The following is a 14337-nucleotide window of genomic DNA, read 5'->3' on the forward strand; positions in this document are numbered from 1 at the left end:
GGATAGGAGATCATTCTTGCAGCCAACCCATCAACAGCCGCCCTCCGGATCCAGCTTCAGGGAATGCCTAGACCGACAGGTGTCCGACTAAATCAGGTTAACGGCCGATGTGGACGCTCTAAGAAGCGAGGAACCTCTGGACTACTGGGTGTGCAGGCTTGACCTGTGGCCAGAGCTGGCACAATTTGCCATGGAACTCTTGGCTTGCCCGTCGTCGAGTGTCCTGTCCGAAAGGACGTTCAGCGCAGGGGAAGGGGGGGGGGGAAATAGTGACAGATAAGCGAACAAGCCTATCGGACTCTCACATTTCTAAAAATGGACTCTCACATTTCTAAAAATGAATGAGGCATGGATCTCGGAGGAATTCAACACCTGTGACTACCACATTTAAAAGGGATTCTGTCACCTCGTTTTAGCTTATAGAGCTGCGGACATGCACGGCTAGATCGCCGCTAGCATGTCCGCAAAATATTTGTCCCATAAAGCTGTGTCCTTTTATGGTGTTTAAAAAATGATTTTATAGATATGTAAATGACCCTGGTAAAGAGCCCAAGGGGCTGTACTAACCTTCTTGGAGCCCAGCCACGCCCCTGTGAAGGAGCCCAGCACCGCCTGCGTCCTCCGAATCTCCTCCTTGCTCAGTTAGATTGCCGTAATCTCGCGATGCACGAACTCGCGCAGTGCCGGTATAGTGTTCCTTCCCTGTGCTGGCATCAGCCTCAGGCGAGTGCAATCTAACTGAGCAAGGAGGAGATTCAGAGGACGCAGGCGGTGCTGGGCTCCAAGAAGGTTAGTACAGCCCCTTGGGCTCCTTACCAGGGTCATTTACATATCTATAAAATTATTTTTTAAGCACAATAAAAAAGGACACAGCTTTATGGGACAGGTATATTGCGGACATGCTAGCGGAGATCTAGCTGTGCATGTCCGCAGCTCTATAAGCTAAAACGAGGTGACAGAATCCCTTTAATTGAATTTCCTCATGCCAGCCCACACATATCCGCCACCACCCAGAACAAATAATGGTCAACTTTCTTATGTAAATACAGCAGCATAAAAGGCCTTTTCTGTCCGGTGAATGCCTAATGTTGGGGCCTCGGAGGATATAAACACTTGTGACGACCACGTGTTATCGAATTTCACCTATTTGGTGTTTATTCAAGAGGGGGGGGATTTCGTTAGCCATGTTTTTAATCCAAATTTATATTTTTAGTTCTTTTAAACAAACATATGTATTTGACATGTATTTGTACTGGCCTACAGTAAAATTGTTATCCAATGACTGTCTAATTTACCTCCAGCCACATAATCAATTGATCTTTTATGTACAATGAATGCCTAATGTTTGGGGCCTGTACTCCAGTGGGCTACAGTAAAATTTGTATCCATTGACTACATAATGTACCTCGAGCCACATAATCACTTGTTTTTTGTGTCAGGTGAATGCCTCATTTTTAAAGCCCGTACTCCCGTGGCCTAAAAATTTTTTTCTAGGCTCCTGCAGGACACATTTTTGGAGAATTTCCCTTTAAGACACATAAAAATGGCCCCCAATTAAAATACAATTTTTTTTGTGGGAATTTGTCATTGATCCCCTTCTGGTATGTCACTGTCCATGTTGTGGGACTATTTGTGCACTTCTAGTAAGTATTTGGTGGCTGCAAATATGACCTGAAAGTTTTTCAGGTTCGCCTGCCATTAAAGTGAATGGGGCCTGCCGCGAACTTGTGGTTCACGAACATTTGATCGCGTTCGCGAACCGTCCCGGACGATGTTCGTCCATCACTAGTGTGCATTAGCCCTAATCCAGGCTGAGGTAGAATTGTATTTTTTAATTGACAAAGTTTCGCTAGTCAGACTGACTTTCTTCTATTAGAATGACTTGTTCAAGAAATCTCCAGCATTAAATACTGGCGACTCTTGCTTCAGTCACCATCAACAGGTCAAGGACCTCATATAGGAGGTAAGATGTTGATTGCAATTTGTATGACTGAAGCAATTAGGCTTGATAGAACTGCCTAGGGCAAGGTGTTCGAGCAGCATCGTAAGTCGAAGACAATAGACCTTGCACCCCTCCACCATTTTTTAAGCTCAATGTCTCCAATTTTACATTAATAGTCTCTTTAAAACTTCTTTTTAAACCAGTCTATGTCTAAGATGTGAACCTCATTCTTCTTTCTCCAGTGATTTTACCAGCAGAATGCAAATAATTATTGACTAAAGAAACAAAAAAAAAAAAAAAAAAAAAAAAAACTATGATCCTGGCTGATATAAAGGAGTCATCCCTCAGAGGAAAAGGGTAAAAATGATAATTCAATACATAAAAAATATCTGTTGTCAGATCTTCAAAAACAGATTTTATATCTATGAGATGCCTTGGTCAAATTTCCAATTCCAAGGCTCAGCGGTCATCTTCAAGAACATGTCACCTTGGCTTTCAAAAGTCTGTGGAGCAGTATTTTTGTTTCTCTTATAAGGGTTTCAAGTCTCCTTGTAGCAATGCTTGAGCTAGATAAGACATGTCTCTTCCCTTCAAAATCGCATATGAAATGAACCTCGGCAGTGATATTCAGCAAGAAAGAGCCTCATTGAGATGACGGACACGTAAAAACCAGAATCTGCTGCGAAGCCTATAGCATTGTGGAATTAATGGTCCTAATAAAACTAGCCATGAATAAAGTGGCTATAATTACCATTGTCCTGGGTATGCAGGGCTGGTATCTCCCCCTCCCCCCCCCCCCCTTTAAGCCTTTGCATGCCAAAAATATGCAAAATATATATAATAAAATGGGAGAGAAGCTTCCTGTGAAATATCCCCTGAACCTCCAAGTGATTCTTCTCCATCAACTTAAGAGTTTCTAACTCAGTGGAAAATGTGCTGGAGTGCTTTCATCAACAGAGGCTTCATTAAAATGTTGCAAGGGCCTTTTAACGATACACAAGACTAAACGCTTTAATTAAATTCAGGCGGGTTTCCAAGGCGAGCTACCTGCTTACTGTTCAGTTCAAGTAAAAAACTGTTCAACTTGAAAGGGAAAAATAAATCTGTATGCAGAAGTGGAGGAGCTGAATGTGTCAAAACCTCAAATGCCCCATCCAAGAATTCCCAGGTGTTGGACTCCTACCAATTAAATATTGGTGACCTATCCTGATGATAGGCCATCAATATATATTGCAGGACTCTACTAACTTTTTTTTTTAATGGGCAGAATGAAAGAAAATCGATACTTCACGATCTCCCACTGCTGCCGTTCAAATGCTTGCAGGGTCTCCACTGGTCTCTACTTCCAGAAGATACCTGCTCATCCAATCACTGGCCATGGTGGAGACCTCAGGGTGGTACTAGTTCTCATTGAAGAGACATGGTGGCATATGGAGATTTTATTTTTCAGGCAATGCGCCATGGGAAAAAATAAAAAGTATGCATATTAAAGGGGTATTTGGATCTCAGACATTGAAGGCATATCACTAGAATGTCAATGCCAGATACCCATCTCCAGAATAGACCCCTGAAGTGAAGGAGAACATCCTGGTCATGCTCTCCATTTACTGCTATAGGAGTTCCAAAACAGCAGATCATAGCTGATCACTGTAGGTCCTACTGAAGGAATAACTTTTGATCAGCTTATACTTAGGGAAGGTTCACAGCAGAGATGTGTTTAATGGTTTGGGGTTGCATCATGGAGAAGAAAAAAAATAAAAAAATGTGCACTGCCATTGTGAAGGCACATCTGTAAACAACTGTGTCCTTCCATACCTTTCCCTTTGGCTGAACATGTGTGGTGCAACAGGACCAGTAAAAAAAAAAAAAAAAAAAAAAAAAAAAAAAAAAAAGTGGATTCAGGGTTGACTGCTCCGGTGGGCCCAAGTTCTGAGAATAATGGAACCCTAATAAAACAGGGCCCTTGATGGGGTTGTCCTCCAATATATATTGATGACTTATAAAAAGGATAGGTCATCAATATCTGATCAGTGGGGGTCTGACACCCGGCACCCCCTGCTGAAGAGGAGGAGGCGCGCCATGTGATCGCAGCTTCCTGGTCATTACACTATGCGTCGTCTGTGCAGCGGTAGCGTAGTTAAATTATAAGTGAGTGGAGCGCGTACTTGTCATTACACTGCACTCCCAAGACAATGGGCAGTGTAATGAAGAAGTAGCGCTTGCATGAGTGCCTCATCTTCTTCGAAAATCTGATCGGCAGGGGTGCCGCGTGTCAGTGCCCTGTCGATCAGACCTATCCTGACGAGTGACAAGTACATTGGTCTGCAAAGCCCCAAGTCAGATCAAAGGGACAGTTGCAGAAATTTCTGAAACAAATCTGCCAAGTGTGAACACACAGTATTCCATTAGTCTCGGTATTATTTGGTCATCATGGAAAAAAAAAAAAAAAAAAAAAAAAAAAAAAAAAAAAAGGTACAAACAAATGGTGAAGGAAAAAAATAATTCCAGTATCATGGTGATGTATAACCGCCATATATCCGCTTTCTAATGGTGCACATCATTTTTAGAACTCATGCGCACAACTGTATTTTGCATGCATGTCTGATCAGCATTTTTTACGGATTGCACACGGACCCACTTATGCAAATTATAGAACATGTCCTATTCAAGAATAGTAATTTCTAGAGATGGGAGAGAGAAAAATGCAGATTGCACGCGGAAGGTGTTCGTATTTTGCAGATCCGCGAATTGTGGGCCGCAATTCAGACATGAGGCCTTAGAAGAAAGTATTCTGCACAGCCAAGGCACCTTACTAAAGTAAAGGAGCCTTATCAAATTTATTGGGAAGGAAAAAAAAATAAAAAATTAAGGCATTGACCAGGGGTGGAGGGAATAAAGTTTTTTTTTCAAAATGGGCTGAAAGAGATACCTCACCGATCTCCCACTGCTGCCATTCGAACGCTTGCAGGGGCTCCACTGGTCTCTACTTCTAGGAGATACCTGCTCATGGTGGAGACCTCAGGGGGTGCTAGTTCTCATTGAAGAGACACATTGGTATTTAGGAATTTTATTCTTCAGGTAATCTTCATTAAAGGGGGTATTCCCATCTCAGACATTGATGGCATATCACTAGAATATGCCATCAATTCCAGATAGGTGCAGGTCCTACATCTGAGACCTGCACCTATCTCCAGAAAGGACCCCTGAAGTGAAGGAGAACATCCTGGCGTGCTCTCCATTTACTGCTATAGGAGTTCCAAAAACAGCAGAGCAAGCGCACTTGGCCATTTTCACAAATTCCCTAGAGGTGAATGGAAAGAACACCACGCACACCATTCACTGCCATAGGACTGCCAGAAATAACTAAGCCAGTGCTTGGATATTAGTGTTGAGCGAATCGAAGTTAACTAAATGTATTTCGATCCAAATTTCAGGACAGATTCAGTTCTCCACAAAGCTTCTTGGTAAAGAATCAATCTTTCCTAAAAAATGGCAGTTTAAAAAAAAAAAAAAAAAACCTCATTGCGCCCGCTCCAAAACAATAGTATGCAATTTTTTACAAATTATTTCGTAAAACAAAATCGAATTTCTTATCGAAGTTCAGCAAAGCAGCCAAACCGAATTTTTGAAAACTTCACTGTTCGGAATTCCCATAGTGGTCAATGGATGGTGGCTGAGCTTGCGCAGTGTGCTCCCCTTCTCTTTGGGGGCTCATTCTGGAGATGGGAGCGGGTGCCAGGAGGTGGGACCTGCACTTATCCGACATACTAGTGATATGCCATCAATTTCTGATATGAGAATACCCCTTTAACTCATACCAGCCAAACCAGAGGCTCCCATCTGTAGACAGCTGTTCCAGGGTTCTTGCCGCTCATCAGTACAGAGGAAGGGATGGGTTGGCTGGATGAGGGAAGGGAGTAGGGAAGAGATACGGAGGTGTATGGAGAATTATTTTCAAGCAATTTTCTATTGGAAAAGCATTAAAAAAATATATAAATTGATTGGCACTGTTTTGAAGTTCCGCCATCGACTGATTGGTAGAACTTCAGTTTACACACTTTCAAGTAGATTTGACCCACGACAGAATTCTCAGTACCTGCTTCTGCCAGATAGTCGTAATCATAACCCAAATCTCTTGACGGGGCGAAGAACTCTCCATTGGTATACAGCGGGATGAACGGAACCATGTAGTAGCCTCGATTATGACCAATCGGCGCATTGGCTTCTGGAAAAACATCTACTGATGGTTGATGTCTTCTAAGCCACTGCTCGAATATGCTGACAAAGAGAAAAACAACAACTTATAATAACACACACCGTTATAGGGAAGCTACTTTTAGAACTAATGAACGGTACTGTATTGAAAAGAGTCAGTCCATGTTGGACAAAGACTTAATAAGGCCCCGTCCACTCTCCTGCCATGTCTGCTTTAGTCAATATTTGCATTCCCTATGAAATAATTCTGGAGCATCTTTTCTTGAAAATCTGTTGTACTGTTCCCCTGTTATTACTCAGGAAAACTTATGAATAAAGTTACAACTGGGTGTTACCCCTTCCACTTGCCCCTTAAGTGGTAACTGCTAGCTATCAACTTTTAGGATACAAGTATTTACTAAGAGATGTCTATAGAGCAGACTGATTCTCTTTGAAGGGGTTGTCCAGCTTTTAATGGTCGGTGAAGGTCCACAGATCAGCTGTTCGAGTGTCGCTAGAAGTTGACACTGGAACGAGTGGTGTGGCGGACAGAGCTCATTATTGCAGCCCAGCTTCCATTGACTTTTATGGGAGGAATGCTGTAGTAACAAGCTCCATCCACTACAAGGTTGACTGTATTGTTCCAGTGCAGACTTCTGGGGACTAAGCTACACCCAAACAGCGGATCAGTGGTGGTGCTGGGTGTCGGACCTCTGCCAATCGGCTAGTGATAGCCTATCCTGAGCTGGATAACCCCTTTAAAGGAGTTCCCTAGGCTTTTAATATTGATGACCTATACTCCGGATAGGTCGATATCAGATCAATGAGGGTCCGACACGCGGCACCCACGCCGATAACTGTATGAAGGGAAGGCGCGCAGTGCGCATGTGCCGTCTCCCTTCGCTCTTCCTGCTCACCATAGACACAGCAGTAGCGAGCAGGAAGGGAGACCGCAGCCCATTCAAATTATATGTACCTGTTCACAAACCAAAACCTGGCAATGACATTCTTAGGATCCATCAACAGCAGATGGCCTGCAGGGACCATGAGATGCTGCATTTTAACATTTCACACTCGCTGGCTGCATAACTATAGGAGTTTGTTTTTTCCAGGTCGTAAAGCAGTCTTCTAATTGCCTATATTAACAATGCAAATCAACTCTTTCAAAAGGACTCCATGATTGCATCTCATAATGGAAAGTCAAAAAGCCATTCCACAAGCGGAATGTGGGGTGTGAAGGACAAGGTTTTGTTTTTTAATATACAGTAGGCAGAGATTATCGAATAATGTATAATACGTGAATTGTAGGTTAACTTTTTTTTTATATACGTTGAAAAGATTTTAGTTCTCTCTCAACTTCTTAGGATTTTACAGTCCAGGGATTAAAATAGTTTTCCCGGAAAAAGTTTAAAAATAAAAAATAAAATAGTAAGTCAGAACGGGTAAAGAAAAAAAAAAAAAAGAAGAATCATTGCTCACCTCCACGGATCCCTGCTGCTGCTGTTCTGACACTGCTCTGGTCCCGGCCGCTCTTCACTTCATGCCTCCAGTTAGATATGCCACAAATGCTAGGACAGGGCTGCTCAGCCAATCACAAGCCAACAATTAGCCTAGCTGTCCTCATGGGATGGTTTACAGCCTCCGTATCAAAGCCTGGCTCCTCCAGAGAATCCTCAGAATTTGGTGGGCCTGTTAGACACTGTAAAAGGCATGGTTTTATAGTACCCCAGACCTGGGGGTTCTACCATTTGTATATTGTTTGCATTGTTAGGTATTTTGTAGGTTTCTGGCCATGCATACCATTAGAGGATATGGATGCCAAAAGTTAACCAGGGCTAACCACCCTGTTCCTCCACTCTTGGTAGGAGTGGGCTGGTCCTGCCAGGAGAGGAAGCACAAGTCTGAGCTCCTACACCAGTTACCGATTCTCCAGAGAAATTTTAGATTCTTCAGTCCTCAAGTGAAGCCTTGAGATGCTAGACAGCAGAGTGAACTGCTTCAGCCCTAATTAAAGACACTGCTGTTATAGCCAAGACAACCATCACTTTACTAGGCTGGTACCCCCTAAGTGCTAAATTGCCACTATCCAACCTGCCTCCATCATCCCTACTGGTGCCAGAGAAGTTTAAGGGTTTATGCTCACAACCGCACCATGTTTTGCGGTCTGCAAATTGAGGATCTACAATTTGTGGAACGGAACGGGTGGCCCATAATAGAAATGCCTATTCTCGAGTCTACATCATGCAAAAAAAATGTAACTCTGATGTGGAACCAAACAACGTTCACGTGCATGAGCCCCAACTCTGGCCTCATTCTCCAGTAGTACATTCCCACTGCACAGACCCCCAGGGAACAACGACCTGAGGGATACACTCAGGCCCTGTGCTATAATAAGGCAGACCAAGCGGCCACCTTAGGGCGCTGAGAAGGGGGGGGGGGGGGGGGCGGAAAAATGAAACTTTTTTTTCTTCATTAATCACTTGCATGCCGCCGGCCTCAGCTGTGTCACGTGTCAGGGCAGTGATTTCCTGCTGAGCCAATCACTGTTCTGACACATGACACAGCTGCAGCCACTGATTGGCTGAGTGGGAAAGGTCCTTAAACAGGCCCAGGTGAGGAGCATAATTTTTTACACAACATTAATAGAGGGGGGAAATGTGCCATGTTGGGGGGGGGGGTGTGATGTGACATGGGGGGGGATAAATGTGCCATGGAGGGGGTTGAAATGTGACTGGGGGGGGAGAAATGTGACATTTCTCCCCCTCCATGGCACATTTATCCCCCCCATATCACATTTCTCCCCCCTCCATGTCACATTTCAACCCCCTCTATGTCACATCATGCCCTCCTTTTTACATCACCCCCACCGAGTTGTGGGGGGGGTGTGCCGAAATGTAGCTTCGCTTGTGTGCAAAAATCCTTGCACCAGCCCTGGATACACTGACACAACTGGGTCACTACCACTCCCATCCTCTAAATAGACTCCTCAGGGGCTCGCTGCAGTTCCAAAGCATTCTCCCACTGATAAATCCTCTTCGTCCTTGAAGCATATGACAGTTTTGAAAGCCAAATACCATCGTTGCAATCCACACCTGCTCAGTCTTTTCTCCTTGCAGGTCGGTTTATAGCCTCCAACCATATTTATGCTCCCTGTGGAGGGAACTAGAAACCGGTCTAAGCAATGCCAATAGGAAAACAGTGTCTTTGCTAATCGCTCGTTATACGCCATATCAAGCTTCTTTGAGTATGGAACGATTCCCATTTTAACTGGTGTCTCTCTTGTGAAATTTTGTCAGCTGTATCTACGTGGGTCCGGGGAGGACGGCGTGTTAGGAAACCATCACGCACAATCAGCAGGGGACATGTTTTATGTACACACGGAAGAGACACTTCAATACAGCAGAAAAAGCTCAACGTCCTGCCAGTTCTTAGATCGCACTGTTGGATCCCATTGAGTCTCTGCCAGTGAGCTAAGCTTTACAGGGAACAGAGAAGACTGTTAGACTATCACCGTACAGGAGCTGGCGGCATTAAGAGGTTCATATACTATTACTTTGGTTGTAGTAAAACAGAATATTTTACAGTTTTAATAAAAAGGTCAAGAGCCAATGTTATGAAATTTCTAACCAATTTGTCGTGAGCGCCGGTTCTTATTGGAGACAGTTGGTTTATGGAGAGCTGCTTAGAGGCAATGCTTCATGGGAAAAAAAAAATTATATGGAAATTAGTTCTCATCGAGAAAGCAGAAAACTCATAACAGCCAAACAAGAGACTCTTCCAAAAAGGAAAAAGGGACAATTGCTTTGTGGTTTCGCCCCATCAGTACAGAGTAAGGCAGGGGCATTGCTAGGATCTCAAAAGATCTTGGGCCAAAACCCCAATGCATATATGCAAAATTCACAAAATAAGTTGTGCCGCAATCTGCAACTCCTACCCGCTCATGCCAGGTCTAAATAAGTGGGAATGGCGTGGGCAGGGAAGGGGACAGGCCCGTCTCTTACCATTTTCTTTGCTCATTTTAGGCGTAGAAAAAAAAAAGGTCTAAATGTACCGTAAGATACATTTAGAAGTGGCGGAGGATCCGCCGAAGTTATGAAGAGGCTGGTGCTCCTTCATGATTTCAGTGGAACCACCACCAGTTTAGGGGTTTATTAAGACCAGAGTGTAAAGTTATGGCCTTAATAAATGTGCCCCATAATTTACTTGCTGGATGGACATTACATTGAGCACTACCAAATATAGAGTAGTTTACAGCACTATTCACACATATATATATATATATCTCCTACTACAGTATATATATCAAGTGAACCACAGGTGACGTTCTCTTTCTGCATCTTGTCCATTTAGGCCCATGACAACTTCTTTCAGCCACCTCTCCTCTCTGCAGACATCTTAGGTTCTTCACTTTTTTCAGCATTCTTCCCACCATGGTGCCCCAACAGTCTTCTCCTGCTGCTAATCCCATTCCTGTGCCCACTCTGCTCCCTAATGCCCCCAAATACTGTAGTGCAGAAATTCTAGAATTCACTTTACTAGTAGTAATTCTCTCCCAGAGTGACCTCATGAGTATTACTACCCCTTACAAGGCCACTAATAAGGATACTGCTCCCCAAGAGTGCCCATTAGTAGCTGTATCCTCCATAGTGTGCCGAATAATGGCCATCATAGTACCCCCAGTAGTAATAAGGCCCTTTTATATAGTGTTATAATGTCCCCTAAAGAGCCTCCAGTCATTACTTTATAGTACCCTAGTATTTATAATGCCCCCTGTAGTGCCCCTATAGTTATAATTCCCCCCACAAAGTGCCCCCACACACACATATAATGGCCCCAGTACTTACATAGTATCTTCTGACTTCCCTTGGGTATAGTTTCTGGCTTCTGGACTCAGGTAGTCACTTTGAAGTCAACGCACTGCCTGCATCTTGGTGCAGCCGTGTGTAATGACGTCACCGGGCCACCTGAGACTCGGCGCAGGCAGTTGCTTGTTGCCTGTGGCCTATGAGATCGAGTGGCAGTGCATGGGAGCTAAGGGCTCCCGTGTCACATTGTAGTTCTTTGTTTTTATCGAAGAGCCACATATTTTATTCAGTTTACCTTGTTTTGAATACACACACACAATCATCCTCCATTATGGTCTATATGAGATACTGAAAAAAAGCATCAGCCAGCCATTATACCATAGGGCATGAGGCCATCTCTTTGCTGCAAATGGAGGACACATTATCTTGTACTTGGAATTGGTTGGGGGGGGGGGGGGGGAATAAGTTCTCTACAGGACTCCCACAAATCAGATCTATTTATACAGTTTCTCAGACTCGCGATACACAGGAAATGCTCACTCAGCCAATCAGTAGCCGCAGTGATGATCCAGCCAGTGATTGGCTGAGCAGGCACCTTCTGTGTGTTGACACAGGACCAGGAAGTAGACACCGGCAGCGAATCGGTGAAGTCAACGTGTTTTTATCCCCCTCTGGACCTGCTGCCACACACCTTTAAAGAGGTTATCTTCTCTAGACCACTTTCCCCAGGGAAGTCCTCCACAAAGCACAGGATGACCAGATTCTGTTTACTACACATCCATTGATCACTGCTTAGTAATCACTTTACCAATGCTTCCTACAGTAAGGCTATGGCCATACGTTCAGGTTTCCTATAGTTTTAGACGCCAAAACCAAGAGTTAATTCAAAAAAAGGAGTTGTGTCTGTCCTTTACACTTTCTCTCCTTTTATGATTAGCTCCTGATTTTGCATTCAAAAACTGCATAAAAAATAAATAAATCTGAATGTGTGGCCATACCCTAAAAATAGCTGGCCTCAGGAGTGCTTAAACTGATTTTTTACTTTTGTGGTTGGTCTCCAAATAAAAGATGGAAACTTGATATTTCTTCAGGAACCTTATGCATGGCTTCTTATAGCTCCAGTGTGTGTCCCAAAAATTATTATCTTAGTTGCCAACAGTCCTGAATTTGTAGGGGCTATGCCCAATTTTCAGAGACCGTCCTGGCAAATTTGGGCTGTCCTAGGTTGAAAAAAGGAGGCTTTCCTGTGGTCCTGACCTGGTTTGAGGCTTGTCTTATTTGTCTCTAATCTACCAACCAACATGTTTAGGTTTCTGTAATTTGGCCAATATCCCTAGGATGCTGCAGTCTCTAGATTAGTAGTTCCACCGTTCAAACAGAACTTGCACCCATAGTACTGAGGCTAAAATATGGCCATATAATGGCCACCTAAATGAGTCTTCGTTTTTCAAAAATATCAGCCCGGGCTACAAATTTATGTCTGCATATAATCACCTTTGAGATTGGATGTCAGTGAGAAGTGAACTGTTATAGCAGCAATCATTGATAACTCTCCCCTCTCCCTCTTAAATCAAGATATAGGGCCAGGGCTGACCTTAGGTATCCCAAACCTCTAATGGTTTCCTAATGGCATTTTCATATTCAAATCACTAATTCCTACAGCTTGACCTAATATTTAAGGACAGAGTCATTTCAGCTCATCATTGTGATAGGGCCGGTACATCAGCTTCTTGGAACAGTTATTTCTGATGCTTATGAAGCACGTCTGAAAACCCACCTGTCGACAAACGCGTGATGAAGAACAAAAATAGGGTCATTAGCAGATCCCTGAACTGAGGACATGGAACCATTCAGATAGACGTGCAGGGAATTGTGCATGTTACTCTGTGAGCTGTTTGCAATTGCAGTCCGAGTATTAGCAAAACCTAGAAAACAAGAGTGAGACACATTAAAAAAAAAATGCAAAAAACATGGAGAGAACCACAGGAGGAGGGGAGTGCTCGTTAAGGCACTGATAGGAGCGGTGGTGGTTAACAGTGACTGTCCTCAATGACCCCAGGGGTCGTGAATTGAGGGTGTACCATTTCACCCCTCGAGGCACATCCTTGGCTATTTTGGGGGCTCATCTGGCATTTTGTGATGTGCGCTTGATGTTATGTAGGTGGTTGCAGGGCAGGAGGGCAAAGATAGAGGCCAGCAATGGGATAGTGGAGACATTATTACATTAAACAAGGTCTCCCTTTATGGAATAAATATTCAGAGTAGTAGTTCATATAGCATTATAGACACAGTTCTAGAGTATGTTACAGAGTACGCGTCTCCGAATAGTCATATATAGACAGTAGCAATGATGGTATGATCCTCCCCAATTCTTAAAGGGCGCATGCACACAAACTTGCGCGGACCATGCTATGGCCCGCAAACATTGGGTCTGCAATATACAGGCATCGGCCGTGTGGACTTGAATGGGTCCGCAATATACGGATCTATGAGGAGCGGAAGCACTACGGAGTGCTTCTATGGGATTTTTTTGGTCAGTGCTTCTGCACTGCAAAAAATAGAACATGTTCTATTTTTTTTGCAGTGCGAACTAAATCCTGCGGATCGTGGACCCATTCAAGCAGTGGGCACAAGAGCGGTGACCGCGCATTGCAGACCACAATTTAGCCAGTGTGCATGAGCCCTAACTAAGTTCACTTTGCAACCTTCCCAAATAACCACAGGCGTGCAATTCCATTCTCATTAACTCTTTCTGTAATTCCCCAGCTGAAATTCAGATGGCCAGACCGTCTCAAAGTGTGGTGGGCGCCGAAGCAATATACCCTTTCTACGAGCAGTAAAGTGTTATTGCCATAAACCAGCAGTAAATTTACTGTCCGAATCCAGTGCACGGCCTTGATGGTTGTCTGTTCTCTTTCCCTTGGGGTTAAGTTGCTCTCTGGCCGCTTTTCACTCCCAGCGAGTGAATGGTTTTAAAGCTTTGCAGAATATGTTGATGCTATGCATGCAAGTTAAACAAGGAAACCTGTAGATATTTAATGTCTATGTTCAGTGTAAAGTGTGCCCAAGTTTAAAAAAAAGTTTGTATAATGGCTGTCTTTCTTTGTACAGACATAACTGTTGAAGAACAGGTCTTTTTGTTCTTCCTTATTGTCTCTTTCAGCCACATTAGTTCCAGCTGCACAGCTAGATGCATTTCACTCAAAAGCAGGGGACATCTCCCTTCTATGGAATCTGCCAGCACTGTACTGCTGTGGTGTTCTTTCCCTTGCTTCTCACTAGGTTTGTTTTTTAGCTCTGGAGCTCACAGAACAGATACAAGGAGGTGAAAAGACCACATATGGACACACAGGAGGCTCCTATTATCTTCAAAAGCTGTGTAGAAGCAGTTCTTCT

General features: G+C 43.7%; 1 protein-coding gene across 1 annotated transcript in view; it reads right to left on the reverse strand.

The window, feature by feature from the left end:
- The window catches only part of TYR (tyrosinase), a 40066-nt gene that overhangs the window by 11488 nt on the left and 14241 nt on the right, over nucleotides 1–14337 (reverse strand). The window contains exons 3-4 of the mRNA XM_040422640.1: nucleotides 12719–12866; nucleotides 6039–6220 (exon numbers count right to left, since the gene is read on the reverse strand). Of these exons, the coding sequence (XP_040278574.1) occupies nucleotides 6039–6220; nucleotides 12719–12866 (330 nt within the window). The remainder of the gene's footprint in view (nucleotides 1–6038; nucleotides 6221–12718; nucleotides 12867–14337) is intronic.

The sequence above is a fragment of the Bufo bufo genome, chromosome 3 (genome assembly GCF_905171765.1).
Source record: "Bufo bufo chromosome 3, aBufBuf1.1, whole genome shotgun sequence".
In the NCBI taxonomy this organism is placed as follows: Eukaryota; Metazoa; Chordata; class Amphibia; order Anura; family Bufonidae; genus Bufo; species Bufo bufo.